The 21,921-nt window shown below is 37.0% G+C and overlaps 2 protein-coding genes across 4 annotated transcripts in view; one reads left to right on the top strand and one right to left on the bottom strand.

Moving 5' to 3' along the window:
• Positions 1–9,653, top strand: part of VPS13A (vacuolar protein sorting 13 homolog A) — a 99,901-nt gene extending 90,248 nt beyond the window's left edge. For 2 of the 3 annotated variants that reach the window (XM_052700748.1, XM_052700745.1), the window contains 4 exons: positions 775–860; positions 1,526–1,649; positions 2,493–2,567; positions 5,168–6,129. In XM_052700748.1, the coding sequence (XP_052556708.1) occupies positions 775–860; positions 1,526–1,649; positions 2,493–2,567; positions 5,168–5,218 (336 nt within the window). In that variant the 3' untranslated portion in view covers positions 5,219–6,129. Of the gene's footprint in view, positions 1–774; positions 861–1,525; positions 1,650–2,492; positions 2,568–5,167; positions 6,130–9,501 lie in introns of those variants that run through there. The other variant, XM_052700747.1, reaches the window with a different exon arrangement.
• Positions 9,654–13,248: 3,595 nt separating this feature from the next.
• Positions 13,249–21,921, bottom strand: part of LOC128089403 (guanine nucleotide-binding protein subunit alpha-14-like) — a 31,142-nt gene continuing 22,469 nt past the window's right edge. Inside the window, exons 2-3 of the mRNA XM_052700788.1 lie at positions 14,778–14,928; positions 13,249–13,830 (exon numbers count right to left, since the gene is read on the bottom strand). Of these exons, the coding sequence (XP_052556748.1) occupies positions 13,805–13,830; positions 14,778–14,928 (177 nt within the window). The 3' untranslated portion in view covers positions 13,249–13,804. The remainder of the gene's footprint in view (positions 13,831–14,777; positions 14,929–21,921) is intronic.

Here is a 21,921-nt window from a genome sequence, read left to right as displayed (position 1 = left end):
GACAAGATGCACTGATCTTAATGTGATCAATAACCTGATCAGTACTTGCCTGGAAAGTCAGAACTCTTTCGTTTGCCAAGTTCTGTTAAATGGCAGAGTCTCTGTTTAAAAAAACAAAACCCAAGCCACTAATCTGCTGTCACTGTGTTGTAAATTTGTTGCCTAGTGAGGAATATTCAGCTACAATATTCACAACCATTGTGGGGTTATTTTGTTCATTTATTTGTTTTTTAAATTAAGCAAGTTCAGGGGGAAATGAAAGAATAGATGGAAGTGATAAGTGTTACCTCAAATGCATATTGGGTTTCATTTATGTATGGCAAGTAGGATTTTGTAGAGTCAAGTATGGATTGAACCCAGGGTTAATGACTCCAATGTTTTGGAGTTCAGTCCTCACAAAAATCAAAAAATGAGTCTCGTTAGGTATATCTTAACTATACCTACCTACCTCTTGCGTTGTCTTTGAATTGTATGAGCGATAGTTTGGAGTGTGCTAACAATATGTAACAATTACACTGTTCCTTGCCACTTCTTGCTAGGATTGATTTCTGTTTGCATATTTGCGTTTCTAAGAACCAACTAATTCTGCGTAGTGTAATTCTTATCTGTCACAGATCTGTGAGCCATATTCCGAGTAACAAATGAAGCCTTTTACTTAAAAGTATGTGGTAATGCTGTTACAGCTTATTCTTCTGGGACATAATACATTTTAAACAAATAAGAAACACATCAGTTTATACTTGCATACTCACGCTATAAAATTTTGTCTCTTAGAAAATTGAAAATGGAAGATTTGCAAAACTCAGATATATTGCACATGCTATGGTCAACAGTACAGATCTGTTAATGGTGACAAAGAGGTAAGCAGTTTTGACTGTGAGTAAGAAGTAAACCTCTATCATCAAAACTGTGCATGTCCTAATAATTCTTAATCAGTAACATTGCTTTGACATGGGTCATTACGTATATGGATAGAGTACTGGGGAAGGCATGCTTAGTGTGCTTTTTGTTAATCACTTTCACAGCAGCACTGTTCAGCATGAGAGTATGTTATTTGAGTGTCATGATAACCTTCCTATTTAAGGAGACTAAAAGACTGTTGGTTTTGTGATTTCTGTAGCTTAGCAAGATTGATAATAAATCTGATAAGTCTGTGGTCAGTGGAATTAATATAAGAGATTCTCTTAGATGTTGGCATAATGAAGGAAAATCTAGGAACAGAGGGTCAGCAATGTATGTTTAATGGTTAAGCATCAAGTATCCTTCATAAATTAAGTCTGCAACTTTTTGCAGAAACACAGCTAGAAATATTGTTTTGCTTTTGCTGTGAAACTCATTTAAGAGAGAGCATTCAAAATTCAGACTGTCAGAAACAATCCTGCGTAGTTGTCACATCTGATTAGACATGACATGTTTCAGAACAAATATAGGATGCCTCTAGATTTAGAGTTAACTTGATAACTTCAGATATTTTTCGTGTTCATTTTTAATGTATGAGTTTCTTTTCTTTTTTTTTTCTCCCTAGTGGCGTCTTATTTGTGACAAAAGGGACATTTGGACAGTTGACATGTGAGTGGCAATACACTTATGACGAATTTACAAAAGAACCATTCATTGTTGATGGCAGGAGATTACGCATTGAAGCAAAGGTATGTTAACCTGATTGCGTTTTGTTTCCTTTTAGTGCTTATTTGTAAGACTGAATTCCTGATCTCTCGCCAAGTTGAGGTGTACTTAGACAAAGGTGTCTCAACGTGGTGTTGGCAACCCTTACGTTACGATTTTCTGGCTATTTTTAAGCAAAACGCTGACTTGGTGTTTGCACCTGAAATTGTTCCTTGAGTCTCAGGTATATTCTAGCTAACATATGCCAGTCTGTCTAACATTTCCAAATTTCATACTTTTCTTTGAAATAAACAAAACCCTTATTTCCCTGGCAAACCTTTGGTGGCTCCATGACATAGAGAAGTTTGTTACCACTGGACAGTTCCTGTCTATTATGTCTTTATGCAGAAAATAAAGTTTTTAGGGTGTGTGCATAAGATGTGACACACTCAGATTCGTATAAGAGGCACATGGTACTGTCTGAACCATATCTGCCTTAGTGTTATATAACTGGTGAGGAGTTCTTACCTATTTTCATTGAGTCACACAATTGCTTAATTGGAAGGGACCTCAAAAATGATCCAACCTCCCAATTAGATCAGACTGCCCAGGGCTGCGTCCAGCCTGGTCTTGAGCACCTCAGGAGGTGAGGCATGCAGAAATTCTCAAGGTCACGCTGCATCCAGCCTGGTCTTGAACACCTCAGGAGGTGAGACATGCAGCAATTCTCAGGTCGTCTTGTTCCAGCACCTCACTGCCTTCTATGTGAAAAACCTTCCTGCTGACTTCTAATCTATTTTCTCTCTTTTAATTTAAAACCATTCTTTCTTGTCCTACTGATTTTGGAGAAAACAATTGATCATTCTTTTTTTTTTTTCTTTTTAAAGGAACGAGTAAAGTCTGTGTTCCATGCCAAAGAATTTGGAAAAATTATTAACTTCAGAAGTCCAGAAGATGCTAAGGTAAAATCAAAATATTGTCACAGTCATCCCTTGTTACATTTGGCTTAGAAAATGAAAGGACTGTTCTCTAACTTGAGAGTTGAAAAGAAAAGAACGTGTTCCTTGTCATACTGATAAAATCATTTGTAAAATACGAATAATCTCCCTGTTATCTCTGATGAACATGAGTTCAATTACTTGATCTTTTGCTTGGTAGATGCAGAAACAAAGTCTCTGGGAATGGAGGTAAGAGGTATGTGATTGTTTCTTTTTGCTTGCGAGTGAACCAAAGTTTTTCAGTACAAACAAGAGTGCTCCAGAATGCGCAGGGAATTCTTTAGTCTACTCAACACAAATTACATGAAATGGCTTTCTGTTTCCACACAGCTTGTACAGATTAGCCGTATGTAATAGCCTATTCAGTACTGAATATCAGAAATACTTGATCCAAACACTGAAGTTTTCTATACTGAAATCTTAGGAATTACTACTGTCTACCAGGCAGCTGATTTAACAGTATTGCCAACAAAAGTAAACAATCAAGAATATGAACTAAAACAATAAGTTTTGATAGAGTATTATTGGCGAACTCCTCCCAGACTAATGAGCAAGAATCTTTGTTGAAAATAAAGGAGTTTATTTGATACATCATGTTATTAATGGACACGTTATACAAGATCTCTTCATTTTGTCATTGTTAACTTTCACTGCAGAAGAGTGGTTCAGGTCTGATACCAGAACTCCACAGTAGCAGGTTTGCTCAAGTTCTCTTATTTCTATCAGTGTGAATTATTACTTTCACAAGCAATAAATTAATTTTGCACCTGTATACACCAGTGGGATATAGATATGAAGCATACTGTGAAAGTTCCATCTTCTCAACAAGTTTAAGTAGCCTTTGTTCTCACAAGGGTAGCTCACAACCGCATTTAAGTCATATCATTTGGCCCCTTCCTCAAAAAGCATCCCAAATACTGTCAAGATCCCAGAGGAGCCCACACTGAACTGAGACCAGGAATCTGTGTGGGAGGGGAGTCCCAACTGTGCCTCAGCTATGCCAGGAAGAATACCAAAAATTAAACTTGTGCATCATGTGTATTGTAAGACTTAAGCAAGGAGCTTAAGGAACAAGAAGCTGAAAAAGCTGAGCGTACTTTAAAAAAAAAAAAAAAGGCTTGCCCTTTTTAGGAATGCCCATGTACTTCATGAAAGCAACAGGACTGCAAGTATGACTTGGTATGAATGGTGGTTCTATCATAGTGAAGGGATGCTTAACAGATTCACCAAAAATTATTGGAGTATTGGAGGCTAACTTACAGAAAGAAAAAAAGGTCTTTGAGAGTTGTTTCTGTGCCATTGAGCCTATAGTCACTTCTACAAATGCTACACTTATGCTTGATAAATAGAGAAGAAATTGAGGCAAGCTTTTTAGTAATGGTAAAAATGAAACTGGTGTCTTTTTCAGTAATGGGTATGAGATCGAGTGCACCCTCAGTAAATTCGCAGATGACACCAAATTGGCTGGAAGTGTGGATCTGCCTGGGGGTAGCGAGGCCCTACAGAGGGATCTGGGCAGGCTGGAGAGCTGGGCTGAAGCCAATGGGATGAGGTTCAACAAGGCCAAATGCCGGGTCCTGCACTTCGGCCACAACAACCCCAGGCGACGCTACAGGCTTGGGGCGGTGTGGCTGGAGGACTGCGTAGAGGAAATGGACCTGGGGGTATTGATGGATGCTCGGCTGAACACGAGCCAACAGTGTGCCCAGGTGGCCAAGAAGGCCAATGGCATCCTGGCTTGCATCAGAAACAGTGTTGCAAGCAGGAGCAGAGAGGTGATTGTTCCCCTGTATTCAGCGCTAGTGAGGCCGCATCTCGAGTGTCCAGTTTTGGGCCCCTCACTGCAAGAAAGATATTGAGGCCCTGGAACGTGTTCAAAGGAGGGCAACAAAGCTGGTGAGGGGTCTGGAACACAGGCCATATGAGGAGAGGCTGAAGGAGCTGGGAATGTTCAGCCTGGAGAAGAGGAGGCTCAGGGGAGACCTCACTGCTCTCTATAACTTCCTGAAGGGAGGCTGTAGTGAGCTGGGGGTCGGCCTCTTCTCTCGTGTCATTAGTGATAGGACCAGGGGGAATGGTTTCAAGCTACGGCAGGGGAGATTCAGGCTGGACATGAGGAAGTATTACTTTTCAGAAAGGGTGGTCAGGCACTGGAATGGATGCCCAGGGAGGTGGTGGAGTCACCGAGCCTGGGGGTGTTCAAGGAAAGGCTGGATGTTGTGTTGAGGGACATGATTTAGTGGGAGCTATTGGGAATAGGTGAACGGTTGGACTGGGTGATCTTTTAGGTCTTTTCCAACCTTGGTGATTCTATGATTCTATGATCACTTCAGTGACACTGCTTCAGAGCCACCATGCCAACGTTATCTTTTTCATGTGCTAAAATCAGGATTTAGCATCTACAACGGAAAAACGTTAAAACTCAGGAAGAGAACAGATAGTAGAGATAGTAGATAGTATATACCAGGTAAGAGAGGGTCTGTCTTCCTAATCACATTTTCAACTGCTCCGTACGGCTTTTACCAACGATACATTTTCTTTTTTTTTTCTATTCCTCCACACAGTGGATCCTTGCTAAATTGGAAGAAGTGAGAGAGAATCGGCCAAAATCATAATGAATGGAGAAGCACCGGACATGAAGAGAACTGAGCAGCTACCTTCTAACTCCTCTTGAACAAGAAGAACTAGTTGCATATCAGCAATATTTTGCAAATAACATGAAAAAGGACAGGGAGATGATTGATGAAATTAATTGTCACACTAATCTACGGATATATCATAAAAAGAAAGCTACTATTAAGTTTTAAAAACCCTCAAACCTCAAGTGATGAAAAATTTTTGCCAAGTTTCAGCTTTTTTTTTTTTTTAACTCAAAAATTCCAGACTTTTTTTTTCCAAAATAAAATTTATATGAATTTGTTTTACCATGACTTTTGGCACTGAAACTGAAATCTGGACTAATTCTTATGACTCTGTTCAGAACAAATAATTTGCATTTGATTGTGAAAATCAATATTGAGTTTCTTTCTATGTTTTCTTATAACTTGAGCCTGTGCTGAAATTCAAACTTCTTTCGAAGGAAGTATTGACTTAATTACCACTGTTTTAAAGCTCAAGCCCTATGGAATCTGTTCACCAGAACTTAGTTAATCACAGGAGGGGCTACTTAGTTACCAAATACTATTTTCTTTTGTAAATGAATAGACCGGGTCACAATGAATTTTCATTACAGTATCACTTTTAGTGTAAACTTTTTTGTATCCTACTCAAGGAAATGTCGCACCTTTATCGTTATTAAGAGAAAATATGACAGTTTACAGAAACTTATAATGGGGATAATTAATATGTGTCTGCACTAGAAATATGAATTTAAGCTTGTTATTCTAAATAAAAGTCATAGCAGATCTGCAACTGAAGAAGGAAGATTTTGGGTGATAAGAGTGCTGTTGCATACCAAAAATGTTTGCTGTGGATATTGTGTGCTAAGCAAGGGACTAATAAAGTCAGATTTATATTAAATAACAAATACAGTATCTCACAGTTGCTTTTTTCAATTCTTCTTGTCCGCTGGAACTTCTATTTCTTACCTAGGCAGCAGAAGTTTAATAGGTAGAGCCAGAATGTGTGCCATGCTGCTTACTTTTCAGATGTATTAGTTATAGTATTGCTGAATGAATGGTCACTGCAGTTTGTAAGAAAATACAGGGAGCAACACAGTGTTACATGAAGGCTTCCATAAGTTCCCATTTTCAGAGTCATCAAAATTAATGGCATATACAATATGTACTTCCAAAATATCCTTTCCTAACAAGTGTTTGGAATGTCTATCTGTGTGAGATTTTTTACTTCCTACACCGCTGGTGGTGCTGGAGAGATCCAGGTTGTTGCGTTATTGTAAAATCTAAAATGATGAGCGTGCTGACCTGCAATTGCAGCCTTTTAGTTTACTCTGCGTCTTGACTTAGACGTTGCGTAACCATGTTGTTGATTACAAAACACATATTTTATTGTACTTTTTCCCATAATTTGTGAAGTGAATTCTGTACTATGACAATGATTGTCTTACTCCACTTGTTTGTACAAAAAAACACATACCAAGACCATTAACTCAGGTTATAATCATGCCAAAATAATAATTTGCCTTAGATAAATATTGTCACTAGTTGACAGAACACTGTTGTGGTTTTTTTGTTGTTGTTTTTGTTGTTTGTTTGTTTGTTTGTTTTAATATGTGTTAATTGTAGGTGTGATATTTCAATTGACAGCCACATTACGATCTTTGTTCTTTGGTACTTATAGTTGCCTCTTCCTCTCACATATCCCTTATGCTTCTTTTGTATCTGACCTTTCACTTCTGATGCCTCTTGCAAGCAAGCATTTGGTACGTTCACATCTGTTTATTCTTTAATTTACTCTAATATCTCTTCACAGAGGCTCTGTTTCAATGTTTCATCTTGTTAGCATGGTTGTCTTTATTTTGTTCACAAACTCCTGTTGCTAAAATTGCAGCTGGTTCTTCAGGGGTATTTGAACAATTTAGTCATTAAAGTTGAAGGAGTTATCCTAGATGTGCGTGTCTGTGGTTAAGATCACGCTTTGGAAAATATAACATCTCCCCCACATTTTCAACTTTACCATAAGGTATAAATTATTTTGAGTTCTTGTGCTAACAGAAAGCTTTAAGAAGAGAATTAGAAACCTCAAAGTGTGCTGGTACAATCAGCATCCAGAATGTATAAAATTCAGTGCAGAAGCCTTCCACGTCTCCCTCCTTCTCTCAGCACGTTATGATAATGTGGTTTTCTACAGCACAATTTTTCTACTCTGTTAATTTTATCTCTTTCCTTTGTTTTTTTTTTCCTTATACTTTCTCTATACAGTCAGGAGTGAATTTTGCCATTTTTTAGTAGACTTCAATTTCTCTTTGTAAACCAATTTGGGAAGAGGAGAAAGGTATTCAGTTATGTTACTGTGTAGTTTACTGGGTTGCTTTTTGCAGATTATTTGAGATGACTCTGGTGTGTCTCATACATACTACAAAATGTCCTTTTTCCCAATAAGAATGTAGTACAGATGTATTAATTTTTAATGAACACTTATGTGCAAACATACACGAGAATCTCAACAAAAATAAAAATACAGGCATTTAAGTTTGTCCACTGTAGTGCATAAAAGAATCCCATGGCCTTTAATGAAGAGTCATTTCTATTCCACATAAATGTTACTCAAACTCAGTTCCTTTCAAAATGTCATTTAGATTCTCAGAAGTATTTTGTTACTGGTTAAATTGCCTATCTGGAAGGAGTGACCAAATTGAGAATCAAAGATGGTGACAAACAGGTGCAGGTGACTGGGTTATGCAGTATTCTAAAATCAACAGTCTAATAAATGCTTGCATCTCCTTTGTTCAGCAGCATGCATTTTCTAGAGCATGACTTCTTTTTGATTTCTGCCCTCTGTCCTGCCTTCCTGCTGCGCCGACCCTGTCTCTTCTTCACCTTCAATAAAGCAAACTGAATTTTGAGTGGAATGTGATTATTGCATTTCTTTTATTCCTTATACAACGCAGTAATACTTTTGTGGTTTTGGGGGGTTGTTTGTTTGTTTGTTTCTTACAAGTGATGCTGTTACTCAGAATCTGGTGAGTAGAAATTGACAAGTCAAATCCCACCTCTGACAAGACAGCAGAGTGAACTTCTGTTGTAGCAATCTCAACGAAAGCAGAATAGAGATGACAGTCTTCACCTTTGGTAGGATGGATTTAAGTATTACATTAATATTACTTTTAATTATTTTAATAAATCCATGCAAAACGACCTGCACAGCTCAGTGGTGGGAAAATGCAATGTTGGAAAAGCAGATAGTGCAAGTTACTTTGTTGATTTGAAGGCATGTAAGGACTGGATTATCCCAAGGTAGTCGTGTGGGTGATCCACCAGTCTCTACAGCAGTGAACGTTCACAACGTTTATTACATACCTTGCTGTTGAAACCCTTCTTCCCTTAACAAGATGGGAAATTCCATTGGGTAACTAACTCCGAGACACAAATCTGTCAGTCTTTAACAACGAATGGTACGCTACGACAATTATTAGACACCTAAACAGAAATGCAAGGCTATGTAAAAATCAGAATAAATGATCTTCTGTAATGCTTCTTAGAACATGCTGTGGGTTTTGGCATTATTAAAAACACCAAGATTTGCTCCCAAAAAGTGCAGTACCCTTACTCTACTCTTTCAACCACGTTGCTTAGAACAGGAATTTTAAAATATCTTGCTCCTTAAAATAATACTGACTTACCAGTGATGCCTTAAAAATGATGAGTTATGATGGTAAATGATAAGATTATTTTAAAAAAAAAAGGAAGAAAAAAAAGAAAATACTTATTTCCCTGGTAAAACTTTGGTGGCTCCATGGCATAAAGAAGTTTGTTACCACTGGACAGTTCCTATCTATTATGTCTTTATGCAGAAAATAAAGTTTTTAGGGTGTGTGCATAAGATGTGACACACTCAGATTCGTATAAGAGGCACATGGTACTGTCTGAACCATATCTGACTTAGTGTTAAATAACTGGTGAGGAGTTCTTACCTATTTTCATTGAGTTGTTGAGTTCATACCTATTTTCATTAAGCAATTGGAAGGGACCTCAAAAATGATCCAACCTCCCAATTAGATCAGACTGCCCAGGGCTGCGTCCAGCCTGGTCTTGAACACCTCAGGAGGTGAGGCATGCAGAAATCCTCAAGGTCATCCTGTTCCAGCACCTCTTCTATGTGAAAAACTTCCCACTGACTTCTAATCTATTTTCTCTCTTTTAATTTAAAACCATTCTTTCTTGTCCTACCGATTTTGGAGAAAACAATTGATTATTCTTTTTTTTTTTTCTTTTTAAAGGAACGAGTAAAGTCTGTGTTCCATGCCAAAGAATTTGGAAAAATTATTAACTTCAGAAGTCCAGAAGATGCTAAGGTAAAATCAAAATATGGTCACAGTCATTCCTTGTTACACTTGGCTTAGAAAGTGCAAGGACTGTTCTCTAACTTGAGTGTTGACAAGAAAAGAACGTGTTCCTTGTTACACTGACATAATTCTCATTGTTCATAAAATACGAATAATCTCCCTGTTATCTCTGATGAACATGAGTTCAATTACTTGATCATTTGCTTGGTAGATGCAGAAACAAAGTCTCTGGGAATGGAGGTAAGAGGTATGTGATTGTTTCTTTTTGCTGCGAGTGAACCAAAGTTTTTCAGTACAAACAAGAGTGCTCCATCCAGAATGCACAGAGAATTCTTTAGTCTACTCAACACAAATTACATGAAATAGTTTTGTGGTTTTGGGGGGTTGGTTGGTTGTTTGTCTCTTACAAGTGATGTTGTTACTCAGAATCTGGTGAGTAGAAATTGACAAGTCAGATCCCACCTCTGACAAGACAGCAGAATGAACTTCTGTTGTACCAATCCCAACAAAAGCAGAATAGAGATGATAGCCTTCACCTTTGGTAGGATGGGTTTAATTATAATGTTTGGCTCATGAAGCAGATGAAATTTCTATAAAGCGTATTATAATTTTCATACAGACAATGTTTGCATTATCATCATTTTCTCTTGAGAGGCAGATTTTTATATTCTGTGTAGTACGTTCTTATCCTTTTCTGTCCAAAACGGAATGAATTAGCACATAACTGAAACCTTTTTCTTCTTCCTACTCTAGATTTGCCATTGTTTGCCCCTTTAAGATTTGACTGTTTATATCATTCCTTAGTATTCCTCAGATTATTAAAAAAAAAAAATAGGAAGAAAATAAAGTAAACAGTTATTTCCCTGGTAAACCTTTGGTGGCTCCATGGCATAAAGAAGTTTGTTACCACTGGACAGTTCCTATCTATTATGTCTTTATGCAGAAAATAAAGTTTTTAGGGTGTGTGCATAAGATGTGACACACTCAGATTCGTATAAGAGGCACATGGTACTGTCTGAACCATATCTGACTTAGTGTTAAATAACTGGTGAGGAGTTCTTACCTATTTTCATTGAGTTACACAATTGCTTAATTGGAAGGGACCTCAAAAATGATCCAACCTCCCAATTAGATCAGACTGCCCAGGGCTGCGTCCAGCCTGGTCATGAGCACCTCTGGAGGTGAGGCATGCAGAAATCCTCAAGGTCATCCTGTTCCAGCACCTCTTCTATGTGAATAACTTCCCACTGACTTCTAATCTAATTCTTCTCTGTTAATTTGAAACCATTCTTTCTAGTCCTACTGATTTTGGAGAAAACAATTGATTATTCTTTTTTTTTTTTCTTTTTAAAGGAACGAGTAAAGTCTGTGTTCCATTCCAAAGAATTTGGAAAAATTATTAAACTACTTTAGAATTCCAGAAGATGCTAAGGTAAAATCAAAATATTGTCACAGTCATTCCTTGTTGCATTTGGCTTGCAAAGTTAAAAATTTTTCACTGCAGAAGAGTGGTTCAGGTCTGATACCAGACCTCCATAGTAGGGTTTGCTCAAGTTCTCTTATTTCTGTCAGAATGAATTGTTATTTTCACATGAAGCATACTGTGAAAGTTCCATCTTCTCAACAAGTTTAAGTAGCCTTTGTTCTCACAAGGGTAGCTCACAACCGCATTTGAGTCATATCATTTGGCCCCTTCCTCAAAAAGCATCCCAAATACTGTCAAGATCCCAGAGGAGCCCACACTGAACTGAGACCAGGAATCTGTGTGGGAGGGGAGTCCCAACTGTGCCTCAGCTATGCCAGGAAGAATACCAACAATCAAATTTGTGCATCTTATTATATGTATTGCAAGTCATATGGATTTGAAGGCTTGCCTATTCAGTAGATTAAGAACTGTCTAGATGGTCATAGCTAGGGGGCTAAGGGGGGATTAAATGTATTCTCCACCAAGATGAGTGGTGTAGTTGAAAAAAGAGAAGGGAAGGCTCCCATCCAGAGGGGCCTGGACTTCTGAGGGGATCCTCCAGTGTGGATCAGGATGAGGTTTACAAGGCCAAGTGCAAGGTGTTGCACTTGGGTTGAGGCAACCCAGATATGTGTAGACTGGGAGAGCAATTACTTGAGAGCAGTACTATGGAGGGGGAATTGGAGGTTCTAACTAAAAGAGGGGAGATTTATGTCAGATGCTAGAAAACAAAGTTTTATTTAGAAGGTGGTGAGATACTGAAAAAAGTTGCCCAGAGAGGTTGTGGATGCCCCATCTCTGGAGGCATTGAAAATCAGGTTGAATCGAATCATGGGCTGTTTGATCTATAAGATGGCAACACTGCCATGACGGAGGGGTTGAAAACGAATCATCTTGATGCTCCCCTCTGTCAGCAGTTTATGGGCTGATTTGGCCCGATTCTGTGACTAGCAAGGCAGAATCAAATACATTCTATGATCCTATAATGTAACACAACTAAAGGACAAGAGCATAAGTACTCAGCCATACTAACAACCATGCTGTTTGTTTCAAGAGAGACATAAGGAACAACATATTACGAGACTGCTGGTTGAAGTTCCTGGACAAATATGTGATGGTAGCCACTTTGCTATTTACCTTTTTTCCTAATGTCTAAAGTAAACATAACAAAAAATGTCAATGATGGTGGGATTACAAAGATTTCTTAGTCACCCATGATCATATGTCAAAAGATGACATGAATCTTTAAAGATTCATTTTTAAATTCCAACAGGTAACCCTTCAGCAAGTGAAGCCAGCTTTGCTTTCTACAGTTCTAACAGATCTTGAGGAAAATAATCTGTAAAGTGTTTGGGGACTTCAGAGTTCAAGCAGTATTAAGAGCACAGAACATTTGAAGGAATATGGTTTATGTGTACAAATCATCACTGCTACTTGTGACAAAATACAAAATATTGTGTCATTTTATTCTCTGTTGGTAGATGTTTTAACGAAAGTGGATCTAAACACAGACATTTTGCTCCTACTCCAAATCCAGTATCCCTTCTGTTCCTCCTCTGGAACAGTGTAGTCACATTCCTCCTCTGGAACAGTGCAGTCACATCTCCTAACTCAGCAATCAAATCTCTCAAAAATATCTTACTTCCACATCAAACAGCCCAGATAAAATCTGATGGACCTATTAAACTAAAATGTTTCCTAGAATACTCAGTTCTGGGAGGTAGTAACTGTTAGCTCAAAAGAAAAGAAAACATAATCTGATATGACTGTTAACATCCTCTGCACCTCTCTCTCCCCCATTTCAGACTTTCCAATTTAACAAATAGATAGAAATACACAGTGATTGGGCTTGAATTTAATAGCTTTTTTTCATGAAGAGTAAAATTAAAAAGTTATGTTTTGAAATACTTTCTATCATGAGAAATTTGAAGACTAAATCCAATCAGCAGAGCTGAAAATATATACCATACCAATTGAAAGCGAAAACTTAAAGACCTCAGAAGTAAAGTTTCAGCAGCTACTTTCATTACTGCATACTGAACCATTCAAAAAGTAATCTTACCTAAATATAATATTTTCTAAATCAAAAGGGTACTTGATAATTCCTGTAGTTGGCACTCTAAGAAGATCTTGCTGAGTTGGTACAAATGAGGGCATAGCAATACGATCACTGTCAGTAAGATAATTGAAAAGTTAAATACGCAACAGAAGCAAGATTAAGGCACTCACATAATTTAATCATATAGATTCAAAACAAGAGCACTGATCAGCAGTGCAGTAATTTCCCCAAAAAAGTAAATGAACAGAAATTCCATTTTGTTCTTCTGGCATAAGAACAATTGTTACTGGTGTAAAACTAAAAAAACTTTAACAGAGTAGTAAAAAAAAAATAAAAGTTGAAATGTTCAAAAATCTTCTTATGCTCCAGGTGATGATCTTTATTTGTATAATCTTTGCTATTACTTCAAAGTAATCACAGTAGCTAAGATTTGAAAACACACATCAATCCTTGCTGTAATGTAATTGTTTATCAACGTTTTTTCTATCTCCTGGCACTTCACATGTGCTGTTAATATTGCACGCAAATGTGAAAGGCTGCTGACAGGATTCAGAAGAATAGTAAATCGTTAATGTAAAGCATTGCACATATGAATGCACCAACCTTATATATTTTTATGTAGAAGATGATGCATTTAGTTTCTCTTCTGTCCATGCCATCATTCTCAACTTAGTCCCTCTTAGCCTTCATGTGCTTTTCGTACGTAGCTGGCATTAACTTCTAAGATGACACTGCTGTGCTGAAATAAATAGGCAGAGTGTGAGGAAGTCATACACAAGGAACTGATGCAGATTACTCATCTGCAATCTATCTTCTCAACACTAGACGGCAACACTTGATCATCCAAAAATGCTGCCATGGCCTACAGAAAGTGTAAACTCTATTCCAAATTGTTCAAGGTGATCGTAGCAGAAACCAAATTTAAACATTAATTCCATGTTTCTCTTTGGTGAAAGAAAGGGAATATCAGTGCATTCTCCTCCTGTTGCTGCCCAGTTGTCCCTTAATTGGGCACAAAAAAATAAAAAATGTTTACACTTCTTCCAAATATTCTATTATGGAAGAGAAAATTCCTCCTCTTCAGCAGTGTCACAAACTGTTAAAGACCTCAATTGTAATTAACAGTAAAATAAATACTTAATCAAATTTAAAATAGAACTAATTTTCAATTTTAGTTGACTTCATAGAAAAGGAGGATAGAATAGACTGTCAAGTGTTTTCACAAATGCCCAACCTAAATGTTCCTCACTGGAATCCAAATTCTCAACTTTGTCATTAAAAAAAAAGAAATTTTTCTGTTCTCTTAAATCTATCATTTTTCATAATTAAGTTCCAGGAATAATACTGAAACATCTTCATTTTTACTTACATCCTAAAATTTTGGTATAATTATGAACTTTCTGAAATACTTATTTGTTGTTAATGTATTTTTTACAGCTGTTTTCCATGATTTCCCCTATGGGAAACTCAGTTATGTACCAGCTGTGCTGACCTCAGAATTGGGAGGAACAATTTTTTCAGGACCATGAGAAAATCTCAGATTAAATTGTTTCATTACTTCAGCTTAAAATCCTTTGTCTATTGCAGGCCAACAGAGACACAGAGATAGATAATAAAATCAGAGAGAACCTATCTCTTTACCTTCATTAAGTCTGGGTTCTTCTTGTGGTTATGTAGAGTACTTACTACTAAGCAGAATTTGAGAGCTGATACTCCCTCTGTCATAGCACTCTTGAATTCCTGGGTCTTCCCAAAGATTCTTGATTGGTTCAACTTGTTCTCTTTCCAGCGCTGTCACTTTATCCACTTCCACTCTTTTGATCATCTGAGCACTCTCCTAATCAATTCAATGATTATATTATCGTGAAAAAGGACGGCTGTCAGCATGCATAATGCACCCTCCCCTTTTCCTTTTATAATCATCCCCATCAATGAGACTAAATATCAAAACGGATCCTAGGAGAAAACAAACAGTTCTCTTCTTGAATGCATTTAACTTCTGAAGTCAGATTACTGCTAATGAATGTACTGACCAAGCTAATCTTGCTTAGTGTCACCTGCTTGTGATTTATATCTTTTGAAAGTGGACTTCTACTGAGGCCAAAAGGAACTCTAAATTTAGCATTTATAATTCACTAATTTTTAATACCAATTTAAAGCAACGATCACTTTTCCAAATGTCAATTCCTACATCTTCTGTTCCATACCTAGGACATACCATAGACAAGGTATGACTTTGTCACAAGAAATAATTTTTCTCTGTTGTTAAATCTTAGAGATACTGCACAGATCACAGAATTGCAGGTGTTGGAAGAGACTTCAAGATCATTGACTCCCCTTGCTATAGCAGGTACCCTTCCATAGGTCACACTGGCAGGCATCCAGACAGGTCTTGAATATCTCCATAGAATAACACTCCACAACCTCTCTGGGCAACCTGTTCTAGTACTCTGTCACCTTTACCATAAAGAAGTTCTTTTGTATGTTTGCACAGAACTTCTTATGTACAAGTTTTAAGTCGTTACTTTTTGTCCTATTGCTACATAGCACTAAGAAGAATCTGCCCTCATGCATTTGCCTCCCTATACATATTTACAAATGTTTACCAGATTCCCTCTTACTCTTCTTTTCCCCAGGCTAAACAGATCCTTTTTACTCAAGCTCTCCTCATACGGAAGATGTTCCAGGCCCGTTGTCATATCTGTGGTCCTTTGCTGGATTCCTTTTAGGAGATTCCTGTCTTTTATGAACAGGAGAGTCAAGATCTGGACATGGTATTCTAAACATGGCCTCACCAGGGCAGAGTAGAGGGAGCGGATCAGCTCTTTTGACCTGGGGACCCGGTCATGCTCTTTTTAATGCACCCCAGGATTCCACTGGCCTTCACAGTCACAAGGGCAGGACCCCCAGGTCCTTCTCCACAGAGCTCATCTCCAGCAGGTCATTCCTTAACTGTAATGATGCATGCAGTTATTCCTCCACAGAAATAAAGGTAAGATGAAGATAAATGTACATCTTACTTTTAAGGGACATTGCAGTGTCTACTGCTCTTTATAACCCCTCATCTGGGTATATACCAGCATTTACTAACACAGTTGAGCTCTTCTCACATTCAATAGCAGATGTTTAGATTTAGTTTTTCTTCAAAAACAAAATAAGATTTCTTCCCAACCTCTTATTTAATCTTTGGAGAAGTCACAAAGAGTAACACTACATACAGATCTGTATGGGATCTGGGGTAGCTGCATACTGGGTCTGAATTGCAAATCTGAATGCCAGTATACATGTTAACCTACACATGAAAAATGAGAAAAATGAGAAGAACATCAGAAAGGAGATGGCAGTCAGAAAGTTATGGCATCTTAACTTTCATTAACTTATCATGAACAACTGTAAAAAACTATGTAACAGAGATACTAATGCCTCAAAAGCAATTTCTCCATGCTTGTCCAAATTAAGCTGCAGAATAACTTAGGTTATGAATAGCCCTTTCATTAGTTCACTGAAGGAACAGATAAGTCTTTTCTAGCACTCTGACAGAGAGAGAACCAACAGGCAAGTATCTAAAGCAGCATTTTGACTAGAGTTGAGTTGGGCTTGATTCCATGCTAGAACTTTGCAAGTTTCTTTAAGGGTTTCATCTAAAGGCTCTTAAAAAAAACAACTTTGGTGTCGGGTACTTGTGAAAAGAAATATTTCATAACACTGTACATGTGGAAACCTCAGTCCCCCTACATAGTCAAGTTCCACATGATATAAAAAAAATCTTTTGAGGGGAAAATAATTCAGATTAGTCTTTCAGTTGATAGTCTTTATAAAGTAAAGTTCCATTACACCCACAGCTCATTCAAATTTAAAATCTCTTGTAATTCAAATTAAAAATCCTCCATGGAATTTAAAAATTTCTTAAAGCACCATGTGATTTTATTATCGCTGTGCAGTACATCTACCTCATCCTCAATAAGCATTTGTATCACTAACCAAAAATGCCTTTGGTTAGAAACATAGGTGGGGGATATGCCACAAAAGAAAGATATGAAAAAGTTTTTTTTCCTTAAAAATATTTCTTGAAGATAAATGAGTAACCTACAGTAAGCCAACCAGGAACTGAAAAGGGGATTAAATTTGAAATGAATCCTGAGGTGTCCTTAGACTGGCTATTGCAACGACTGAAGTAAATGATTTTACCACAGCATTGTGTTACATAATAAAGCATACCAGCACAAAATAAAATTGTTATTGGAACTAATTGTTCACTCTATGACAACTTTCAAGTAATATTAATTGTCAGACACTATCAGCTGTACAGATATCAGCTGTAATACTCACTGTATTTTCAAATATTCTGTATATTATTCACAGCCATAACAAATTCTTATTGCAACTGAACTACAAATCTGCATTGTCTGGCAAAACAGAGTTAACCCTCAGACTCCACAGACACAGATATTATGCCCCTCCAGTGCGTAACAAAGACATTTCTGCTAGTCAAGGCTTTAAAAACAACAAACAAGCACAAAAACTTGTTTCTAACCCATTATTGGATTTTTGCAGATTGTTGTAAATAAATGCCCTTCGAATTTCAGTTTTCATATCTCTCAAAGCTGGAGCAGATGTTACCAATAAGAAGTTATCCCCAAGAAACCTGTGAAAATAAACTGCGTTGCAGTGTATGAGCAATGCTTGTTTCACAGAAAGAGCAGAAAGGGTATAGAAACATGAGAAGAAAAGGCAAAACAAATCTACTGTCATTGCAGACCAAAGCAAGAACAAAGAGGGGAAATGCAAAACAGAACAAACAAACAGAGGAATTCAAGGGAGCACCTTTGCTTCATATGCACTTCCATGTCAGATATTGTTTTGTCAGACTGCCCCTCCTCTGCCATCTGTCACACAACAACTGTGTGTAATGGAGTATTGGTGGGAAGGTTCAGTCTCTCCTGCCATACCACCACCATCTGCCTCTGACGTCATGGGACAACACAGTAAAATAGGAGGCATTACTTTCAGAGCAGCCACTGTAATAGGTGGAAGCTGCAGTAATTTATTCACAGGAAGGGACACAAAGAGGCTGTTCAGTATCAGAAGTTAACAAGCACTTCCAGCTGGAGGTGTATGCTGCTTCAGAAAGATGGTATTTATCATGGCATATTTGGTATTCAGGAGTTTGTTGACATACTATGTGAACAGGAAGTTGGCATCACTGAAAACCGCATGGTTTTCATCTTTATCCATCTCTACTTCTTCAGTGCTTCTCAAATACAGATCATCCCTCAATACAGAGTACATAGGAATACATACTTTCCTTATTCTCACGCTGCAGTTAAGCACACAAATTTCAGAGTAGGATGTAATGCGTTTTGGAAGTCACTGTGGTTTACTAGAGCCACGTGTGCATTTGTTTTCATTTTATTTTTTTCCAGTTTGAGATAATAAATAGGATGCACTTGTTTCTGAAGTAATAGAATGAGAAATCATAAAATGGAAAAGAAAAAGCCCTGGGATTTTATAGTTCACTATTATGAAGAAAAGAAGCTGCTAAACTGCTGATCCCAGGCCATATTTTGTTTTAGTGTAAATAACTGATTTTAAAAAACATTTTAAGTTTTACTGACAAGATATGTGAACTTCAAATTCTGTTGGATTGTTGTTGAACATTATTTAAAATGGAATCAAAGCAAGCACAGCTGTTTAAAGTAGTCAACTACTTCATACTAGCAAGTCCACTGTTTACTAAATTATGCTGAACTACATGTAATGCAAAATGAAGTTCCCTCAGTCAGAGGCATGAATGGTATTTTTCAAATCTAAGCCTCTACTATCAATGTACATTGGAGCTATATCTAAAATTTGGAGCTACAAAATCACCTACAACAGTTTTCTTACATTTTTTCAATACAGAAGAAATGGAACATGAACAAGCCACACTTAGAACTAAGGAAGAGGAAGCTAGCTACTGGCTGGACTGAACACAGAATGTACACACTGATGTTACTGTTGCTATCTCCTAACAATGACCGAAGAGACAAAAGTTAAGTGTGTTTAGATTGGCTTCAATTTCCAAGTGAAAGAACATTTTGAAAAAAGAAAATTAAGAAACACAAGAAAGCAATGGAACTTAATGACTTAAATATTTAGAATATTATAGGGAAAAGATAAATTTTGCTTATTCCTTAGCCTTCTGTTATTCAGCTTTCATAATATCTCAAATCTATGTGTTTGAACAGAGATGCAATCATAGTTTAGATAACTGGATAGGAACAGTAACTTTAGCTGAAGATTAAAATTTTCAAATAGCAGTGATGAATAGATATCATCCTGGTTGTACACCAGCTACTTACTATGAATTTTTATTATGTTGTTATTCCTGAGCCTACTCCATCCACACCCATAGACTGTAGGAACTTTTTTTCTCTCACTGTTTCATAGTTATTAGTTCATTCCCTGTCTACAATCATCATGGAGATGATAAACAATATGCTGGCTAGCAGCAAGCAAGGAAAGGCTAAATAACACAACTGCAAAAATGCCAAGACAAACCACCACCCAGACTGTAGCTGGCAATACAACTTTTGGCAAAGATCTGATTGAAAAACAAGACCTCACAGTCAGGTCCTTCATAAAACTTCATGGAGTACCCATTAAAAAAAAAATAAAATAAAAAAAAAAATAAAGGCAATCATAGGATCTTTATTTGCTCTTCATGAAATGAAATAGTTTGCACTTAATCCTCCGTGTTAGCCCTTTGTTAAATAAAAATTTAGAGTGCATGTGTATGCAAACATTAGAAAACTCCTGCAAACACAAAAGGGTTGGTTACTGCAGAAGTACAATTATGTGGACTAAAAGAGAACATATTCATCTACAAATATACAAGTGTACATATGTAATTTGCAGCTTCCCAACCTCAGATTTGCCATCAATAATAGTTTAAGGAAAAAGTGTGCAAGAGTGAGGTAAACCTTCTCTTCCACATTTACTAACCTGCAGTATGTTTAGAAAAAAAAGAGTTGGATCGGGGTGAGTGTTCATGTTCACATTTTTATCAAAGTCATAGCTAGCCCGTAGGAAATAACAATACAAAAATAGAAGACACTAGAGAGACAGAGTCCCCCTAATGAGGATCTAAAATGCCTCTCATAAAACATTGTTTTTCTATCATGTAAGTAGATGTTTACACGTGTTAACTTTTTTATTTCATCCTCATAGAAAATTTATGCAGCATTAAACCCTTTGGTCTCACTATAAACAGAATAAGATTGCAAACCAGAAGCATTGCTTCCTACCAATGTAAGCAATCACTGAAATCTTATTTGTAAAATTAATCAGGAGCTTCACTTTTGACATAAAAGTAATGCTATCAAGTTCGAGGCTAAGTGGATGTGTAATTTTCCTTTGTGTGATACCCCACTTACACACTGGGACAAGTTTCTGTTTATATCCATCTGGACGCCTATCTATAAAACCTGGTGTAGGGGGACTGCTTTAGCAGGGGGGTTGGACTTGATAATCTCTGGAGGTCCCTTCCAACCACTACAATTCTGTGATTAAAACCACAGGCTAGGGGCTGCTATTTTTCCTGATTATATACAACATTTATGATCTCATAGACTTAAGGATCAATAAAAAGAATCCATAGAGCCTGAACACTCTTGAGATTCACAGCCATCGCTCCTTGCTGGGAACCAAAGATGGTAGTTGTATTGTTGATTACTCCCTTTTGGAAATTTCTGGCACTCTAACACCCTATGTCTTACCTTTCAGGTGTCAATGGACCAAAAGGACTGTATCTCTCCACACATTTTTCTTTTACTCAAAAAATGATTTAAAAGTTCTATTAAAAATGATCTGAGGGTTGAGTCACAAGGCAAATAAAAATAAGAAACAGCATCCTCTCAAAAAAAAAGAAAGAAAGAAAGAAAGAAAGTAAAAAAGGATGGAAAGTAGATGGGAGACGAAGGAATGAAGGAAGAAAGAAATAAAAAAAGGAAAGAAGAAAAGGAAGCAAAAAAGGATGAAATGGGAGGAAAGAAAAAGAAAGAAGGAAGGAAATGAAGGAGGAAAGAACATTAATGCTATGAGAAATGTGTGAGAATACTCTATACTCTATGCCCCTCTTAGCATCAGAAAGTGACAAGTGACACAATTACTTTCAGTTCTCAGTACACAATTCAAAAACAAAGAACAAAATCAAGCAGCATCAGATGAAAGTATAGGAAATGGCTTATCAGATAAACTTATTCATTCAAATATGAGAAAATACTATAGTTTTCTTGGAAAAATAAAATAATTGAATTTGTTGTTCCTGTTGTAGAAGAGAAGGAGAAAAATTCTTCTCTCTGACCACAGCAGATAGGATAAAATGGTAACAATAAACCTTGGAAAAGGATGTGAAGTAATATGCATTACTGAAGAGCTTTAAGATCAGGTTGCACAAATATGAAGATTTAGATCAATGTAATTGATGTTCCTGTGGACTGGGGGAGGGATGTTAATAAATGAACTCTTGAATTATTTGAAATACGGAAAAAAAACCCTGCTTTTCTTTAGAGATGGTTCTTACATTTTTTTTAAATCAGTAGTTGGTTTAGATCAGTAGTTTTTTCAAGTCTCTTCACATGGTCAGTAGCTGATTTTTCATGATCCATCAAAACAAGAAGTTAGACTCTCACACTATTTATTGACTTTGTGATTAGTGAACATGGTGGCTTAAAAACTCCACGTGTTTATATTTTTTTTAATGTCATTTTCAGAAAATGATACCAGTATTCATGAAAGATTAGGCCACACAGGGAAGAACAAAGCCTTTTTAGAGGCAGGACTAATATGA

Source organism: Tympanuchus pallidicinctus, unplaced genomic scaffold (genome assembly GCF_026119805.1).
Source record: "Tympanuchus pallidicinctus isolate F22 unplaced genomic scaffold, pur_lepc_1.0 scaffold4, whole genome shotgun sequence".
Taxonomy (NCBI): domain Eukaryota; kingdom Metazoa; phylum Chordata; class Aves; order Galliformes; family Phasianidae; genus Tympanuchus; species Tympanuchus pallidicinctus.
Note: the sequence above shows the minus strand (reverse complement) of the source record. Positions and strands in the feature narration are given on the sequence as shown.